General features: G+C 39.1%; 2 protein-coding genes across 6 annotated transcripts in view; one reads left to right on the top strand and one right to left on the bottom strand.

Annotated features, from left to right (window-relative positions):
- PRMT7 (protein arginine methyltransferase 7) overlaps window positions 1-13,075 on the bottom strand; it is a 19,353-nt gene extending 6,278 nt beyond the window's left edge. For 3 of the 5 annotated variants that reach the window (XM_062586665.1, XM_062586667.1, XM_062586669.1), the window contains exons 1-12: window positions 12,903-13,075; window positions 12,489-12,623; window positions 11,511-11,547; window positions 9,841-9,990; window positions 8,053-8,161; window positions 7,615-7,727; window positions 6,113-6,354; window positions 5,789-5,966; window positions 4,970-5,097; window positions 4,036-4,174; window positions 3,501-3,584; window positions 1,229-1,276 (exon numbers count right to left, since the gene is read on the bottom strand). In XM_062586665.1, the coding sequence (XP_062442649.1) occupies window positions 1,229-1,276; window positions 3,501-3,584; window positions 4,036-4,174; window positions 4,970-5,097; window positions 5,789-5,966; window positions 6,113-6,354; window positions 7,615-7,727; window positions 8,053-8,161; window positions 9,841-9,990; window positions 11,511-11,547; window positions 12,489-12,583 (1,323 nt within the window). In that variant the 5' untranslated portion in view covers window positions 12,584-12,623; window positions 12,903-13,075. Of the gene's footprint in view, window positions 1-1,228; window positions 1,277-3,500; window positions 3,585-4,035; window positions 4,175-4,969; window positions 5,098-5,788; window positions 5,967-6,112; window positions 6,355-7,614; window positions 7,728-8,052; window positions 8,162-9,840; window positions 9,991-11,510; window positions 11,548-12,488; window positions 12,627-12,902 lie in introns of those variants that run through there. The other 2 variants (XM_062586666.1, XM_062586668.1) reach the window with 2 other exon arrangements.
- Window positions 13,076-13,139: 64 nt separating this feature from the next.
- Window positions 13,140-19,310, top strand: SLC7A6OS (solute carrier family 7 member 6 opposite strand). Its single transcript, XM_062586717.1, has 5 exons — window positions 13,140-13,307; window positions 13,405-13,773; window positions 15,091-15,294; window positions 16,166-16,295; window positions 17,161-19,310. Exons 1-5 carry the CDS (start codon window positions 13,140-13,142, stop codon window positions 17,277-17,279), a joined length of 990 nt encoding a protein of 329 aa, XP_062442701.1. The 3' UTR covers window positions 17,280-19,310.
- The last annotated feature ends 70 nt before the right edge of the window (window positions 19,311-19,380 follow it).

Raw genomic sequence — 19,380 nt, 5'->3', positions numbered from 1 at the left:
CTTTCTTAAAAGCTACAAGAAAGACTAAAACCTGGACCAAAATAGTATACTTACATAAACCAAAAAGAAGCTATTTAAAATTCCTTTTGGATAGAAGCTGACTTCCATGACTTCCCTTCAAAATATATTCTATACGTGTGTTCTTGAAGAATGCATGCGCTTAGAGCCAACATATCATACCTAGCAAGCACATGCCACTCATCTTCCTTCAGCGAAGTACATAAAAGGCAAAGAATGCAAAAGTGCCTCACCCTCATTTATCTGCACTCCAAAGTATATGGGAAGGATGGTCAGGAAAGATCAAAATTATGTACACTATGAATACACTGCATATGTGGCTTGTAGGTTTGTGCCCTAACTTGTCTACTGTTTATCTTTTTGAATGTCTAAACCACAGGCTGAGGTAGTCTTCTTTCAAATATACAGCCAATATGATTTAAGGAAGTTGCTTCCAATCACTTCTTAAACATTAGCTGCCTCTTCCACCTGAGCATCCTGGACTCCACTGCTTGGGTCCATCTCTGCTTTACCCTAAAGCAGCAGTGGAAACATCACTTGCCATTAAGACCCACTGCCTGCAGCCTCCAGAGAACCAAACAAAAGAGGAGCATCCCCAACATCTTGTCTCACCAGGAAAACAGAACCACTAGATGCCCCTTCCCAAATGAGACTGGTGCAAGCCACACATTGCTCTCACATTCCACTAATCCTCAGAAACAAACAGCTTGTTTTTTGTCAATGATGGAGCAAATGCAGGCAGAGTAGAAGGCAGGCAGTCCAACGCATATTAGCCAGCACAGAGCAAGCACTGGCAACCATCATTCTCGACTCAGATCAACTTCCCCAGTGATCTATTCAGCTTGTGGTTAAAGGCATAAAGTTACAGACTGCTCACATGGGAAGCTGTGCTTCCAAATTTCCATTCACCTTGCAGCTAAGACCAGTGACCGAACACAAACAGTAAAACACAAACCATTGATGGAGAAGATTCATTCCTTCAAATATTTGCATAAAGCTCTAAATAACCTGTTGGAAAAAAGCAAAAATAACCCCTCCCCAAAAAATATATATTCCCATTTCCCACAGTCTTGTCTGACTGTATGATTAACGATTCACTAATCTGATTTAACCTCCAAGAAGCTGATAAAAAGACAATCAGAATCATTAGTTTTGGCCTTAACAACCTCATGAGTTCATTTATCACTTAAACAGAACACTAAATACTCACTTTTCCCATGACAGAACAGGACACAGCAGAGTTTTCTAATGTAAACACCTAAAGAAAACACACAATAGTCAGTCAAACCAGCTTTATCATTTTTAATTAAAAGATTATTACTGAACAATGAAGGAACTATTTTGATGCCCCAATGAATTGAACTTGCACATAGCTTGCTCAAAAATCATGCATCTATTCCACAGTCCTTTGTCGTGTACCTTTTTTACAAAACAAATTACTCAACAAGTATAGGCCTAATGTTGTTCTTAGAGCTGTTAAAAACAAAACAAAACCACAACCACTAATGATCTTCTGTTTTTAAGCTAGCTACACGTAGAATATTAACAATTCCCCTAGACATATTGTTGCCTCTGGGCAAACACAAACATATTCCTAAAAAGGAAACTGTTACAGCAAAACGTTGTTAAATCCAAACTGTAGTCAGCCTGAAATTCAAACTTCCACTTTTACAACAGTTTGGGAATTTACTCTTTACTGAAGCAAAAACCAAGAAAGATTCTATTTACAGTGGAGGCTTTAGGAAGAACTGCCTTCTCTCTGGAAGCAGGTGAATAGAGCATCACTGACTTCAACTCAGCGGAAAAAAAACCCACATGACTTAAAATTGGCTGCATCACCAGTGTGATGAATCAGCCCACATTAGTTCTTACTACTTATATATGTGGTTTACGATGACCCAACTGTACTAGCTGGAAAGAGCTCTGATGTGCATTGCAGTACACCAGCCTTTTGAAGCTACGATCTTTATGCTTTATTCTATTTGATCTCTTAAAACTCATTTGGACACACTGTATTTTATGATATAAATTAAACCGCAGAGGTTTATCAGAAGATAGAGGGATTGTGTAACATTTTCTCAAAAAATGCAGGCAGGTGCAGCAGACAGTCATCAGTCTGTCACCAAAATAAGTTGCTGTGGATCAAAAACAAGCCACAGATAAACCTAAAGCAGGGCTAAGCAATGCCAAATGTCAAGAGCAATCTAGATCGCTATCAATGACCTAATTCACTGACTAGCCTATCATCTTTTCTCTGCCAGACAAAAGCCAAGCAACTACATTAACTGAGGAACTTGTTTTGGCAAAGACCTATTTGTAGGCTCGTTGCAAATCACTATAGGATCCTTTCCATTTCACCAAATCTTTTCAGACTGGTTGTGCACAGACTAAATAGCAAGCACATGGTCTGCTGAGATGTCTGGACAGCCACATCAAAGCCAGGTGGCCCACATTTATTAGGTGCAGAAACCAAGGTATTAATGAATCCTGATCAGCATCTCATTTTGTATACAGAAATTTATAGAAACCTTACAGGCACTGTAAGAAGTTATGCCATTTTCTGAATCAGCATCCCTGTGGCTGACTACAAACAATTTATTCAGTTTATCAGAGTGGTGAGAAAGTATTCTAGCAACCTATGCAAACCGCAACTGTAAGTCATATTTGGAAGAAAAAAAAAGAGTAAGAAAAGATTTAGCCTTCATTGAACACTATGGTGAATCCTTAACCAACATGCCACTAGAGGGCTAAAAGACTATTTTGGAACTCTCTGACCTAGTCTAGTTCTTATATCGCTTCCTTATCATCTGTGATTGGCCACCATCAAAAAGAATACAGGACCCATGGATCACTGGTTTAACTCAGCAAGATTATTTATTTCTATGAATTGCCTAGCATCTTCCTCAGACTTACGATACACGTTCCCAGATATTCAATAAATTGCAACAGATGCAATAAATTTTAGTTTGAAGACACTCCAGGAGTGAACACATCTGGTAAGGTATACTATAGGACAGCCAGGTGGCTCCCAGTATTCCATCTACATATACAGTCAGTATTCTTAAAGCTTTTTATCTTGCTGTTATGGACCTTCTATTTCAGACTAGACAATAAATGTAATTGTAGCACTGCAAGCATAAAAGGAAAAAAAAAAGTCAGACATTTTAATTGATAGAAAGGCTATTACCAAAAGCCTTAAGATACAAGAAAGCAAACAGGAAACAGTAGTGAATGAACACCACTGTCATTCAAAGCTACACAGCAAGTATCAGAACTGGTAACTTTGCTGTCTCCCTTGACTTCAGCTTGATCAGGGATAAATTTCACTTCCATTTAAACACCAGGAGGCGTTCTTTCTCATTTGTCACTAAAGATCCACTTGAAGTAAATTAAATAAAGGACTAGAATGCTGAATTATAGCAGAGAATTGAAAACAACAAGCTAAAATGTTAAGACTAGAAAAACAGGAAGTAGTACTGTACCTGCTTTGCCCCAAGATAGTGAGCCAGCACAGGCAGCAGACTGCCATCACTGATGCAGAGACAAACACTATCTGTTTTCAGAACCTATAGAAAATAAATTGTCATCATTATTCCTATTCAGGATGAAAGAGTTCTCAAATTGTGTTCTGGTGGTGTTTTTCCCCAATGTGTAGACAAAATGTTCCCATAGGACGTAAGAACTGAAAGGTACATCGATTAAAATAAATATTTCAAATACTGTCAGAAATGTTCATGTAACCCCTTGTGGCAGGTCACAAAGAACTCAAACACGTTATTGTGTGTTTAGAGGAACACATGTTCCAATTTTCACCTGGGATCATTAAAGCATTAATGGCTGCTTTCAACTAAAAAAAATAAAAATGAATGACAAAATTCAATTTACAGCTGCTGATTTACATAAAATGCACTCTGTGAACAAACTCTTTAGCAAGAGAGCAATGAATCCATCAGTATTTACTGCAGATTAAAAGATGAACACCTCTACCACAGAAACCATGAGGCAACATGTACTCACTTTCATCAAAGACTTGATATACTGGCATGTTCGGTTCTGATCATTTAATTCTCCAATGCGTGGTCTGTTCCAAAGAAGATGAGCCTGGCATCTACAAACAGGGCTCTCAACATGAACATCTGCTTTGTTCTCTTCTTCTCTAGAAAAAAAAAGAAAAGAAAAAAAAAAAAAAGAAAAAAGGAGTATCAACTACAGCATCACTAACATACCTTCCCCAAACAGGTAAGTTTATATATTTTAGTTAATATGCATATTAGTGCACATGGACTTCAGTGTTATTGGTTCAAATTTACTAGTTCCCCAGAGATATTTTTTAGTTTTGCATTTGCAAATGAAAAGAAGAAAAAGGGCTGATTTTCACTCCTTTTTAAAGAAATTTTCCCATTGACTTTAATGGTAGGTATTTCAGGCTTTGACTTGTTAGAAAAAAGTTGCTTGGATTTCAAAATGTAAAAAGAAACATAAAATTCAGGAATCAATTTTTAAAATTGCTACTGATTTCTAAAAAACATGGCTGCTATTGTCATTGCAACCAAAACAATTACATTCCTTTTATTTTGAGCAAAAGATACTAATTTCAGAAGACAGTGCTGATTACTATTCTGTCTCTTTTCATTCTCCATTTCCAACTTACTCCGCTCCCTTGCCTTTGCATGGGCTCAGCTGAGCTTCCTTTTAGAAGTTCCAGGAACCACCCACGAACACTTTTGTTTCTCTGCTGCGTAAGAGAATGCTTACTAGGGATAACACAGGAGCCCACAGTCCAAAGCTCATCTGTATTTCTATGCAACCTCTAGTTTCTTCATCTGTTCAGTGCTCATGAAGTGGCTTTTAATAATCTACTAATGTTTAGATCTTTATTTTACTCTTCCAAAAATACTTTTCCACACTATCAGTAAAGAACTGTCCTTTTTCACATACACTACATTGTTACCTGGCTTTCTGGAGTTTATACCACACAGAATACTCATCACGATAGGCAGTCAGGTACACATTCTCACCCTGGAAAACTGACTCCTCATTTGGAAGAAAATAGACACATTGCATCCAGTGATCTCTCCACTGAAAAGGTTTGATAAACAAAACCTTAGAAATTAACTCATGAATAGTACATGAAAAGTAAACAAATAACAGGAAACTAGTTAGTAAGAATGGGCATGACTTTGAAGCATCTATGTACATGAAAGAATGTAATGAAAGAATCTAGTTCATGCCAAGAAGGCTGAGGAAGGATTAATACTGTACAGTGAACAAACGCACTTTATATAGATTTCTTACAAAGAATAAACACGAGACCACTGGCTTGCTGACTAGCTAAGCTTGTGTTTTATCACATGAAAAGCAGATCACATTTTTTTTTCCTACGGTTATTAATGCTCTTTTACTTCTTTATTTCACAAAAAATACATGGAAGTAAAATATAGATTACTATTTTGACCAGGGATAGAAATCATTTAAGGAAAAATATGCACAAAGTTTTATTTCACTTCTTGAAGGTAAGGAAAATAAAAAAAAAAATCCATAATTTTGTATCTAGAAAATAGCTTCATTTTTAAGCTTTCTATTGCTTAAAATAAATCTAAAATGTATACTGTAGTTACTATAGTTAACATTTCTATGACATTTTCCAATACATTTTACGTTAGCAAAATTCCTATATGGTTTAAGACAGCTGCTTAAAACACTCAGTATGACCTTTACTTAAGATTGTTACTGATAGATGGTAACAATAACCAAAGACTTGGTATTTTACCTGGAGAGCAGAAGTGGGTTTTACCCAGTATGGAGCCATTGTACAATTTATCTTCCCAGATGGGTCCATGTCAATATCCCACCAGGAAAGTACAATTTGTGCTTTGCCAGATTTTACAGGCTGCAACTGCACTCTGTAGTAGGTAGAAGCACTCTTTACTGGCTTACTGAAATCCACACTGCAAGGAAGCATCAAAATTGAAGAAATAGTTCAGTATTCTTCAGAAACCGCCATCAGTTTCATAAGCCGAACAAACAATTTACTGAAAAGAAGTAACAGGAAAATTCTGCATGGAAAAAAATCAATGCCTACCTTTTCTCTTACCTGAACATTGTTACAACATCACTAAGAACAGTGAAGTCATTTGAAGGCATCTGATTCAGTTGGATATCACAAACAGAAGGAACACCTGGACAGTTCTCCATTTCTGATGGGGAGACAATAATTTTTTCACCATCCTCTGCTTCAACATGAACAGGAAACAGCTTGTTCCAAGACCACATTCTTTTGGATTCCACTAACTGGACATACACTGTCGCCCTATGAGGCACTGCCTCACATCCTTCCTGAGTGTTCAAAATAAGGGATAAATGCATTCAACATAGCTGACTTTTAACACACGTGAAAATTAAATTAATTGAAATGTGAACCAATTTAAAGAGAGACAAAGTAGTAGAACTAGAAACTTTGAAATCCTAAACTCCAATTATTTCATTCACTTCTGGAATATCAGAGCACCTGCTCTTCATCTCCCTATCTGTGAAATATGACATACTTATCCGTCTGTTCAGTGTAGTTCAGCAAGGCCACAGTATCAGTTTGTCTCACAGCTTCAGTTGAATGCCTGTTCCTGTACTCAGATTAGAGAGCTATCTAAAGCCTTTCAAGACACACAACTACTACAGAGCTTACAACAGCAATGAGTAAATAGTAATGGCTCGTTTATCCAATGACTACTTTCTACCCATGTTTAAGGAGTAGTGAACACTTAAGTTGTTCTGAAAAAATCGTTGTGGATCAAGAGCTAACAATGAAGTCCAAGAACAAAGTTTTTACAAAGAAAGATTATTACAATTTATATATATGTATGTATATACAAAGCACGTACATATGTGTGTGTGGGAGGTATGGGTATGAGTGTGTTTATGTATGAGGAGCAGTAAGAAGTTACTGAGTGATGCTCTTTCTATATAAAACCAGTAAAATAAGACCTAGAACTCTGCATAAAGTTTTGCCATCCACATTTTAATTAAAAGGAGCATAAAAATTAGACAGGGTAAACGAGAAAGACCAAAGATTAATCAAATTAATATCCAGTATCTTTTGACGACTAAACTATGAGTATACAGTGTTTAAAACATCTCCATGGGGAAAAACATGCTGAGAAGCAAGAGCTCCTTAGCAGAAAATCTGTGCCTGGGAGGTGATGCCCATCAAATTTAGTAGGAGAAAAAAAATTATTTTGTTTTTGAAAAAAACTTGGGGCCTATCTGCCAGTTGAACAACTATAAGGGAACTTGAGATCTCCAGATCAGAACTGAGTGCCTTTCTGAAATATATTTGTTAACCATAAATTATTGGGATTTCATATAAAGCAACTAAATATACTTTCAGGTGCTGTGACTTAGAATACATACTCCACTTACTTTTATTCTAGGAATGAATACTGCAAATTATTCACTGAACAAGAAATTAGCACAGCTAATGGCCTATTTACAAAGGATAGAGAAAACTAACTCAAATATAATCTTTATCCTACTCCACAGAAGATAAAAGAGTTTCCTTAGGGATCAATCTGGCAACTCTATCAATTTCTACCCTCTTACCTGTACAAGATGCTTGTGTGCATGCTCATAAGTTGGTAAAGCTCCTTCTCCTATAAGCTCTGTATCAAATAACTCTGTTACTAGGATGTTTGCACGACATTGCATGTCTCCATCTAAAAGACACAATTTAATATTGTATTAAGACTTTATATCACTCTTTCAAGATGCCATGCTATAAAGACAAGTCATTCAAAAACTCATTTCTCTTATGAAAACCTGCTGAAGACTGCAAATTCTCTATTTTCCTTTAGAAGATTACTATGAAATTCAAATGACTACTGAAATACTATTACAAACACTTCTTTTTGAAATAACCTTCCAATGTCACTTTCTAGAGAGAAAATGATGTCTTTTAATTAAAAACAATTGGGAGAAAAAAAAGAGAAAAGCCTATCTCTTGACTTAGCAATTTTTTCAAACTAAGTTTATCTTCCTCACCTGGCCCAACGGTAACTTCAGTGGAGTGCTTGTTGATTACCTTGATCTTGTCACTAAAGCCATTTTTCTCCACTATCTTCACAGCAGCATTAGCCATGGGCTTGAAAACCTGTAATGAGCAAGAGTGTAACACACAGATAAACTAACATCAGCATTAAAAAGACACCAACAAAATACAGCATATTTAGCCCTGCAAAAATTTAACACACTTTATACCATTTCCTAGTTGAAGTTTATTAACATGAAGCAGGATAGGAAGCCTCACTTTAAAAGTTTATAGAGCTCCAATGTCATTCTTACAAATTGAACTGTCAGCTGTCTCAAAAAGCTACTCCAATTTAACTTTTGAAAGGCATAAAGAATGTACGTAAAGAAATTCTTAGCATTTACATTAAACAAACCAGCCATTTTTTAAAATAAAAATACTTATTCTTTGAAAAAGGCCCCAAGAGAGACCTGCATGTGCTCGAGACAGTTAAAAAACAAACCAAAAACAAAACAAAAAAAAACCCAACCACCACCAACCAGCACTGATATAGTCACTGGAATATACCAGTATCCATATATTAGCAGCATAACTGTGCAAAATAAGGTTTTTCTCTTCCCTACTATAATCCCTGTTGTCCGAGGTATCAATCTTTGTAGCCAATTTATAAATATCTTTAACACTGGGTAATTTAAGTATTTTGTACAATAAATATTCTACCCAGCTACAGAATCAGATTACTTAATTTTTAGGCCACTTTGGAATCTAGCCCAAATTTCAGAACTGGAATAATATACTGGAATAATAATATATTGGGACACCTATATCAGTAGTCCTCACACTTTTTAGATTAGGCTTCTCTTCCCCATAACGGTTATCCTCTCCCCCCACAAGGCAGTGATCCTCCTCTGCCAGAGTGGCAAATAAACTACAGATCTCATGGTCACAACAACAGACTACTTCCTACCACTTCTGATTGATAGTATTACCAATTACTTCTGATTATTGTCCCTTCCCTACATCTGCCTGTGAATAAATTTATTCTGGAGCTTACTGCTTCTACACAAAAGATGACTGCCCCTGAAGAGCAATTATAGGAAACTTAGGTAAAAATTAGATAGCTCTTTCAATGTGACCTACAGACAAATAAAACTTCTCCTTGTTTCCTCAGATGTGTTTAAAAACAAAGTTAAACTGCCAAAATGCTCCTGTTATCCTTAATATATGCAATGGCTGCTAATGGCCACCAGAACATTTCTTAATTGCCAATACAGCGGGAGATGCTCTATCCAATCACAAACAGATGGAAAAAAACAGTTTATGAGACAATCTCTTTATTAAGATGTAGTCCGTGTTACGGTTAAGTAGTCTGAGAACTCATCCTTGAGAGATGAAACCAATGAAAATCAGCAGTACGGTCTGAGAACACTCATGTTTTCCAAAATATTCATCAGGTCTTCCATACTGCATTTGAGTTTCAGTAAGTAGAAAAGACAAAGCACTATAAAACTTGGCTTAGTACTTTTAGATAACCTGTGCATTTATAGAAATGGTCCCAAAAATGAGAAATGTTTTATGCCTTCTCAAATATATTCTTGTAAGATCTACCTGTTTTTTCACACACACGTCAAATTTTCACTTCAAAAACTACAATGCAAAAAAAGCAAATGCATCCACAACACTGATCATGCAGACAGAACAACTGCCTCTAAAAAACAGGTTATGAATATATATCTACCCAATCCCGCACCACTTTATGCTTTGGAAAGCAGAAGTACGCACAGTCAGTTACAAATGCTTACCTCAATAGCGTAACAGAAATCTGCACCTGCTGAAGCTGCCATCATAGACAGGAGTCCTGTGCCAGTCCCTATGTCTAACACAATTGCTTTCTCACCTCTTTCTTTCACTCTGCTCACTGCAGCACGGATACCTTGGTAATATTTCACATTCTGTCAAAGGAAAAAGAAAGATCAGACACCTTTCATATGTTTAGATATTGAATTTTTGTGCAAGAATTTGCACTCTCAGATGACAGGAGTTTATAATTACAGGCCTACAAACACTTTTTATGCTTGTGCAGTCATAACAGAGCCGTTTTCATAAAAGCAAACATTCCTAGAGGAAGCAGTCGCCTTAGCAACACAACTGAAGTACAACAGTATGGTAGTCAACCTAAAATGCATCACTATTCGCCTCACCATTCGTAAGTCTGCTGTTTACAGTGCATGTATAATTTACAAATACAAAATTTTTCTGAAGCAAGTAAGATCCATCTGACACACTACTGTTTTTATGGATTAGTTTTCCCACTTTTCACTTGTATAGCAATAGAGTGCCTGTGACAGCACAAAAGTTGAAGTATTTTGGATTTAGATTCCTTTCAGCTTCTACTGGAAAACATTCATATGTGAGAAGCAATACATGAGACTAGATAATGGTTTATGGTTACACGCCATTAAGTGGCGATACAAACATACCAGCATTAATAACAGAAGAAATGAAATGCTGCCATCTGCAGCTACAATATTCATACAGAGCAAATGTAACCGTGAAATTCAGTAACAATGTATTTCATACATTCCTTTCCAAATGATTTACCAAGTCTTTGCAAATAATTCCTTTATCTTTCAAAATCAGAAATTTAACAAGGTCTGTTGGAGTCCTTCCAAACAATTATGCTTAACGCTTTTGATATATAATTCTGGTAGGATTGTTTAATTACTCAGGTAAACCTGCTCTTTTTACATGTTTTATTATGAAATGACTGATCCCACTGGCAGGTTTGCTTCAAGATTCACAGTACAAATATCACACAAGTCTTTTTGAAAGTTAGTCACCAAATGGCTAAAACATGAAGAACATTTAGAATATTCACTCTAGACTTCATCATACTTGCAAATATGGTATTCATCTTAATTTTCTTCTCAATACTAACTAGTAAATAAGAGCTAAAAAATGTCATGAAAGAAGACAGACAGACTTTACTTACATTGTTAAAAAAACAAAGATGACTTAGGTTCATACTTACAGCCTTCAAAATTTCGTCTAATGAACTCCGTTAAGATACAGTCAAAAATTTCAAATCTAGAACAAGCTACCAAAATCAGTTACTATCACTAATGATACTTATCACTAGTTAGTATTTTTCTTACAAGAAGTGAACAATGCTAATATCTATTTGGTGCTCTTTGTTCTTGGACATTTTAGTGTTCATCTACAGAGACTTTTTTTTAATCATTGCTACATTACTAGCACTGCTGTATATTCTGGAGTAAACAACAGTGCTCTAGAGTCAAATGTAAGAAGGTATGTGTTGACACAAAAGTGGAACTGGTATCTTAAAGAGTATCTTAAAACCTTAATACTTCAGCTTCCAGAGAAACCTGAATACTCACGCAGTGACAGCTGTTCAAAAGGGAGGAAATAAACAATTTCTCACAATTCAAAAATGATCTGCTTCTATACTTACTCTGTCTTTATCATGAAGCATATCTGCATAGCGTGACCTAAAATAAATAAAATTCTAATCAAAATACTACCTACTGCAAAGCATAGTAGAAAAACCCCGCTAGTTCTTAGTAAAAGAAGACAAAGGAGGTTATCTAAGGCAGCAGGAACCAATGAATGTGACATCTAACTGTGACATGCTCTTGGAGTTGTTTCCCAGACCTAAGGGATGACATCATTTCAGTGGTCCAGTCATCAGCATATATGTGAATGAATGGATTGTTGCTACATAGCCTCTCTTTAGCAACAGACCAGATACACAGGCATATGAACAAATTGCTGTGAAGCAGTAACAGCTGGGATAGATGCAGGTTCATGTGTAACGATGGCAATGAAAGGCAGTCCAACACTGCTCAATTATTTGCTGCTAAGATCCTTGCACTAAAGGCTAGCACTAATAACATGCTGGAACACACTGCAATTTAGATTGTCTAACTAAATTAGTAACAACTTGAATCACTTTCATTTATTGGCAACCTTGTTGCCAAGATTAAAATAATGAATTTTATGTTTCTCTGGTCCCCATTTCTCCATGTGTTACATTGCTTAAAAATATAACCAAATTTAATTTTCCCAACTTCTCTGATCATTACATTAAGCTCTTAAAAAAGTTACTGAAGGAATATATAATCATCAATTATTTGTTGTGCTAGGGCTTTAGAAGAAATTTAGTCAATGCATTTTGCCACAATTTTGCCACAATTCAGTGACTGTCGTTATGAAAATCAGCACTTCAGAAAAAGCTTCACAACATTTAGAAGAAAACTATTTGGAGCATATTTACAAAAAAATCTATGTTTAGCGTTCTACTTTGTACAGTAACATTTAGGCTGTCGTACTTGGCAAGCCCTTGACGCTTCTACAGAGGTGAAACAAAAGCAAGTCGTTTTCGCGTTTCTTTGCAACCCGAGAGGCTGGACTAGCGATTTCCCCGGCACACCTTGCAATCTCCTGATGGTAGTCGTAGTTCTCGTCCTCCTCTAACCACTCCATTGCGCCAGTGGTTGGATTAGCTCTCCCACAGAAGGTCTTCATGGCCGATCTCGACTGATGTCACCGCGCGTTACGGGCAGACCTGCTTTGGGGTAACAGCACAAACTCCGCTGAGGACAGGCAACGCCGCGCTCGCTCGCCACGCGCATCGCTCCCGCCCCGCGGCCGAGCCCCCTCCCGGCGCCCCAGCTCCGCAGCTCCCGGAGCCGTCGGCCGAGCTACCCAGCGCCGCACAAGCCCCCAGGCGGCAGCCGCGCCCCGGCGATCCGCACGGGCCCGGGGACAGCGCGCCCCGCGCGGCTGAGGCGCCCCGCGCGGCTGAGGCGCCCCGCGCTTCCCCGCGCCCGCTCTGAGGCGGCACCTGCGGCCTCGGCGCTGCGGCGGAGCAACCTCGGGACGGGCCCGGCTACCGGCAGCTCGCGACCGCGAGGGAGGGAGGGAGGGACGGAGGGAGGAGCCGCTACCGCGGCCGCGACGCCCCGCTCCCCGCCGCGCCCCGCAACATGGCCGCCGCCGCTCGCGGCCGCCGGCCCGGCGTGCACCGCGCGGGGGCGGGCCCGCGGACAGGCCCGGGCCGGGGCCGGGGCCGGGCGCGGCCATGGAGCGGGCGGCGGTGCTGCGCGTGAAGCGGAAGCGCGGCGGGCCCGAGCCGGCCGAGGCGCTGCTGCTCGCCCGCAAGCGGCGGCGCGCCGAGCCGGGCGGGCCGCCCGGGCCGCCGCGCCTCGAGACGGGGCTCTTCAAGCTGGTGGCCACCGTCTCCTCCAAGGTACGGCCGCCGCGCGCCGCGCTGGGTGGGCGTAACGGCCGCGGGGGAGGCGGGAGGCCGAGCGAGGCCCCTCCGATCTGTTCCGCCCTCTCCCCAGAGCGAACCCGTTCAGAAATACGTTCAAGACGTGATCAGCCGAGAGAAGGCGGCTCGGAGCCTGCGGCCCTCCTCGGGAAGCGCCCAGCGCGTCCTGCGGGAGCTCCGTTCCGCCCGGGAGGCGAGCAGGAAGGAGAGCCGCTATCGGGTTGTGGCCAGCCACCGGCCGCCCGCCTGCCACGCGCGAACGGCTGCGGCGGGCGCACGGGGCGAGGCCTCGGCCGACGGCGCCGCAGCGAGCGGAGATGCTTCGGGAGCCGGCAGCAGCGCGGCCGCGGGCTCGGGCTGCTCTGAGAAATTCCAGTTATTCGATATTGTGCAAGAAGAGGAGGCGGTGGGAGCCGCCAGCGTGACTGCCGCGAACCCGCAGGTCAGCAGACTTGGTGCACCCAAAGCGCTTTTGTGCGGCTGGTGTAGGTGGGCAGACCGACGGCTGTGAGGGGCCCTTAACTAGATATGTTTACGTTCGTGTACTTTATGTATTCATTTAGGAGTTAGCTACAGTGCTGTTGTTGAGACAGACAGCGCTACAGTTAGTCACTGCAGGAAAGGGTTGATTTTCCTGTACCCTGCTGCGATGCCTGAATGCTCGTGCCTGCTAGGTGGAGCTCTGTAGGTTTAACAAACTTTTACTCTGCCTTCTAGCAATGCAAAATTTTACTTGTGTATTTCTCCATCTACCCATATGCCTAAGAATGTCATTGGTAGGCAAGGTCCACTGAAAGATAAAATACCCTTGAGCCTTCCCTTCTCAGAATCCCAATAGATGCTTTAATCATGTATTCAATTTTTAGCAGAACTGTTGGTGTTTGACAAGCTTCTTAGCCCCTATATTCTGTTTTCATCAGTATTACGAATTAAGTATGCCTTTTATTGGAGAATTATCTACTTAATTTCTAGAATGGTTTTAGTATGAAGAAGCTCTGCCTTGTGTGTAGGATTATGCTGCATACAGTGCATTAAGACAATTTTGTATTAAAAAGGCAACCATATAAAAAGAAGATAAGAGGGTATTTCTTGTATGCTTCCTCTCATACGTGCATACATGCATACTTTCCAACAGTGTGGAAGTATGTCTGGATGCTTTACTTAATGCAGCCCGTCACAGCTCTGAGGAAGATTTTAAGGCTTTGTGTTAAAGAAGAAAATAACAAGTTTCTTCTGTCTCAGTGCAGAAGCAAGCAGAGCACGTCTACAGGGTCTGTTAGCCTTTTCTTGTTGATTAGTGATATTTTCATCGTTTCTCCTGTGCACTTAGTAGACAGTGATCTACTAGCATGTTACCAATGCTAATGTATACAGATCTTTACACTTGCAGCATTGCGGGAATGAAGCCTGGCCTATTTTAAAGCGTGTCTTTTCAACGGACATGTCATCAGAAACACACAAACGGTTGTATAGAACTAGTCATTTCCCTTCAACGGTTTGCAATTAACTTGTCCCAGAATTAATTACCCAAAAGAGAACATGGCAGTACAATGTTAGGTTAATTTGAAAATCTTTAATGTCTTTCTATGTTAGATAGCTTAATGATAGAATTAAAGACTTCCGTACTGGAATACTAAGTTTTCAGAAGGTCATCCTTAGCTAGATACTGGCTACTGTCTACAAACAAAACTATTGTCTGTAACTAAAGCTCTGTGTGTTTGATTTCAATGGTAATGCACTTTATTTTTTTTGGCAACAGAAAACTGGTGATCCAGATGTGATTCTCTGCAATGCAGTAGAGATGATTCGTGAGCGTTTAAATGTTTCTGAAGATAGTAATAAAGTAGAACACCGTGAAAAAGAAGATGAGTATGTTTATGACATCTACTATATGGAAACATCAGCCCCTGGTTGGATCCAAAATATCCTGTCTGTCCAGCCCTATAAAGAGGAGTATGAACTGGTAAAGATGTGGAAAATGGATATTTCTCCATTAGAAGGGCCATGAATAAACATGTATAAAGTCCTAACATAAAAAGTGATCGGGCCAAAAAAGATATTTTGAAGATGCTACACTTAAGTCAGTGACCTCTCTGTTAAGCTTTGAGTAATTGCCAGTCCTGTGTTCCCTCAGGTTGCTGGTATCAGAGCAAACGATAATGTGACAGTGGAAAAAACGGAAGGGATGGTGTTCATGTACTCACAAGGATTTGACTGACTTCAATTTGGCAAACAAATTTTGGTGCACACAATATAAACTGAAGACATTCACACCTCATTTGTGGATGCCAGGAGGTAGTGAATGAAATAGTTTGGGAAAGAAGGAGCAAAGGGGACACAAGTTTTTTTGGCAGTCCTCAGTGTCTGAGGACTTAAATTCATAATCTTAATAAGAGGTCTTTTCTTGTAATAAATAAATTCAGTGACTGTGAAGGTACAAAGATACAGTGTAAACTTTAATCTTTCATTGCGTGGATACTGTGGTCAATATGCTTTGCATATAAGGTACATGAAGCAACTTTTCCTTGGACTGTTGTGTTATTGCTGAAGTGCGTAGGATTATTTTTGACATCAACTTCAGCAACACTAGAGCATTTAAATGCACAACTTACTGTTTTTTTTTTCTTTTTTAACCAAAAGCAGGTTGCTATGTTATAGTGGATGTACTGACAAGATTTTTTTATTTTTTTATTTTTTTAATGTGTGCTTGGGGCAACTTTAAATAATGTTTTTGGCTCTTTTCTTTATGGTCTGTTGTTTAGGTGGTTGAAAAACTGCTTATGTCTGAGTATCTGCTTTTTATAATGAATGTTCTGTTCCATTTTGACATGCAGGTAGATGATGATGGTATTCCAGGGGAAATATATGAAGATGAAGATGATGAAAATGATGAAAATAACTGGCGTAATGACTATCCTGATGAAGATGAGTTCTTACCTGAGGAAGATGGTGATGGAGAAAAGGGTATGCTTGTTAGAAGTACAGTCTATTTTCACACTATGCACATTTAAATCCCATCCTTTTCTGTTTCTTTAGAAAGAGGAAATGCAAAAAACCTTGCACTGCTGGTGTTTTTTTTTTTTTTTTTTGTTTTTGTTTTTGTTTCTCTATTATAATGGGTTAAACCAGCTCAGAAAAGAATCATTTGGCACCAGGGCAAAGTAAGTGGACACTGCACAGAGATGGAGGGGGGAGTATGAACTTCTGGGAGCTGGGGTGAGCAGTTAAATTGGTTCACTGTATCTTGTAGAACTAATCTGTAAGGTAGTAACTAACTTCCAAATCCTATGAACTTAGCTTTTCTAGTTGCACAATACTTAAGATCAGAGGAAATTCAAAATTTTAAGAACTAGTTTAAGATGGAATGACTTAATATATAGCAAAAAAGCACTAAATCACTGCACTGTAGAGTAGGTGAATCACACTCAGATTTTTTTTGAGCCATCTCTGCAATAGTTTTAAATGAACTCAAATAACTATGCTAGGATTGGGGATTTTTCTGGTTTTAAGTAGTTAACTTCAAAAACAGAAATCCTTTTCAGGGTGCTGCAATTGCAAAGTGTTGCTTGTTTTGAGAAGGAATGGAAGATTGGAATGGAAGATTCATGTCCCATATGCTTGTGAAACACTGTGTCTACTTTATTTCCCCCCTGGTCCAGTCCAAGTATGATCAATGTCCAAGCAGATTCAACGCTGATCTAATATAACAGTTATTTGAGCTTCATGTATTTTTCATTTGTGTTACTAAGGAAACTTACATTACTTAAACAGTCATGTTAATCTGATTAAAAAGAAGAGATAGTCTAAAACTGTGTTACACTTCTTCTAGACTCTGAAGAGAGCTTGAGTGATGAAGACCAATGTTTCAGAAGAACATGGAACAAATACCGCCATGAGGTCCTACAAGAATTTGGATATGATGAAGTCCAGGATTTGGATTCTGACTGACAGGGATTTTCTGTTTTTCTTATTTTTTAAGATGAAAGGCATAGAACTTGCAGTAGAACTGAAATTCTAGAAAGCTGCTGGTGGCTATTCATGAGAACGTATAGCATTAAAAAAAAAAAAAAAAAAAAATGGAAAAAGCACTTTCTGGTAAAACTTGTACTCATTGGGACAGTAGGAAACCAAGATTGAAACGGATGAATTTAAGCTAAGCCTTTCCTGTCTGACCTTCAGAAAACATTCCAAAACTTAAGGACTGGCATGGTGAATTCTAATGCTTACTGTTCAGGCTTGAGCATTAGATACAACTAGACTTCGAGATTCTAGTAAATAATAAAAGCTCATTTTAATTATGAGCTGTGTCACAAATGTTCAGCCAACTTCAGCTGGTAGATACTAAGCAGATGAGTGTGAATATGGGCACTTAAAAACATGTGTTTTCTTTCTTAAGCAGAAGATGCTGTCTGGGTTGGGTTTTGTTTTTTTTTTTTTCCCTCCTTCCTCTACCTGTTCTGTGGTGCTGAGGTTGAGGAAGAACCTTTTTTTGAGCTGCATACCAGTCATTGATATCAAGATGGGTAACATTATCTGTGGAAGTACTGTAAGCAGCAGCCCTTATTGTTGTGACTAATGTGTAAGGTTTTAGAAGAAGGTCTACCATGTGGCAAGAGAGGTAGGTCTCTTCCTATAAAGGCAAGTAGGAGTCCTGGAGAAAAAGCACTGTGCTTCTTCCTGTGTTTAAACTTGTCTTAGCAAGCATTTGGCTATGTGAAATGCCCACAATAAAATGGTCAGGTCAAGGTATCTTTTCTCTACTTTTACTGTGGGGGTAGAATAATATATATGCTTTTATATTGTAAATAAAGAATCTTTGTGGATTGTTTTCTTTATTCATTTAGAGAACATAGGAGTCAATTTAGCTGAAGCCGTTTCAGTGTACTAACTTATATTCATCTATCTTTAAAATAATGTAATCTTGTGATTTTGCATCAGTCCTAGTTTCTATAAGCTGATCTTGGAGAAGGGAAAAGCTTTAGACCCTGTACTGGAACTCAGTAGGAAACAATCTCCCTACTAAATAACAGGTTCTGGTGTGTAATATGTACCTGCATCTACAGTATTGTCATTCCCTGTTGAGGCTGGTGCAGAACTCAAGCTTGTGAGAGTTAAGTGTACCTTGTGTGTAGCTAAGTTTCCATCTTGAGTTTAGCAGGAAGCAGTGAACGGAATGCTAGTCTCTTTTCTCTGGGTATATTCACCAGAAGTGAGTAGCAGAGGTGTTTTATAAGGAAATGAGCTGTCCTGCAGCTGTCAATGTAGTACCACCAATGGTGCTACATGTAAGATATATAAAGCTGGGACTTTAAAAAGAATGAATCTCTGCTTGAGCCTTGTGATTCACTGTCTGTAAAAAGGATCCCAAAACCTGAAAGCTGGTCAGTTAATTCTGGCTGCTGCTGTCAAGGTAACAACAGGTGAAGCTTTTTGTTCTTATTTTCATGGAAAGGCTAATATGGCTCTTAACACACTACAGTTGTAGCAGAGGTTAAAGCTATCTCTGTCTAGTGGGCAGCATAGCTGTCTCAGATACTGAACTCATTCTGCTTACATGCAAGATGTAAAGAGCTGTATTATAATAGTCAAATACTAGTTTTTGTTAGAGGCAAACACCTATACATGGCTGATGTGCCAAATATGCACAAAGTTCCTCAGCTGATTTTAATTGTCTTAGATCCAAAAGTGGCTTCATAAGTTTGGTTAACTTTTAAAACATCTATTATATAAATTTTTAGGGTTTTCCTGTTTATATTAAACTTACTTAGGCAAGAAGTCAGTACAAGAATCCAAATGTTTTTACTGTTACTGAAGTGGCTGATGCCAATGTGGAACAGTATTTCAGGTAAGCATGTCTTCAGCCACAATCTTTTGATTGCAAGATTTAGTTTAACTTAAAAGGAAACAAACACAAACTGCACCTATGGACAAACTGTCAACTTAGATCATCATTTTGAAATAAAGTAAGAATTCCCAATATGTTTTTGAAGTATATCTTACTCTGCTGGCTTCATGCTGCCTTTTGCCACCCCTGGATTCAGTGTCAATG

This window comes from Rhea pennata, chromosome 13 (assembly GCF_028389875.1).
Source record: "Rhea pennata isolate bPtePen1 chromosome 13, bPtePen1.pri, whole genome shotgun sequence".
In the NCBI taxonomy this organism is placed as follows: domain Eukaryota; kingdom Metazoa; phylum Chordata; class Aves; order Rheiformes; family Rheidae; genus Rhea; species Rhea pennata.
Note: the sequence above shows the minus strand (reverse complement) of the source record. Positions and strands in the feature narration are given on the sequence as shown.

Excerpts from the sequence above, each read along its gene's own strand:
- SLC7A6OS (XM_062586717.1), top strand. The coding sequence starts at position 13,140 with ATGGAGCGGGCGGCGGTGCTGCGCGTGAAGCGGAAGCGCGGCGGGCCC. Across the intron at positions 13,308-13,404 it reads TGGCCACCGTCTCCTCCAAG|AGCGAACCCGTTCAGAAATA; the intron begins GTACGGCCGCCG and ends CCCTCTCCCCAG. Across the intron at positions 16,296-17,160 it reads AGATGGTGATGGAGAAAAGG|ACTCTGAAGAGAGCTTGAGT; the intron begins GTATGCTTGTTA and ends CACTTCTTCTAG.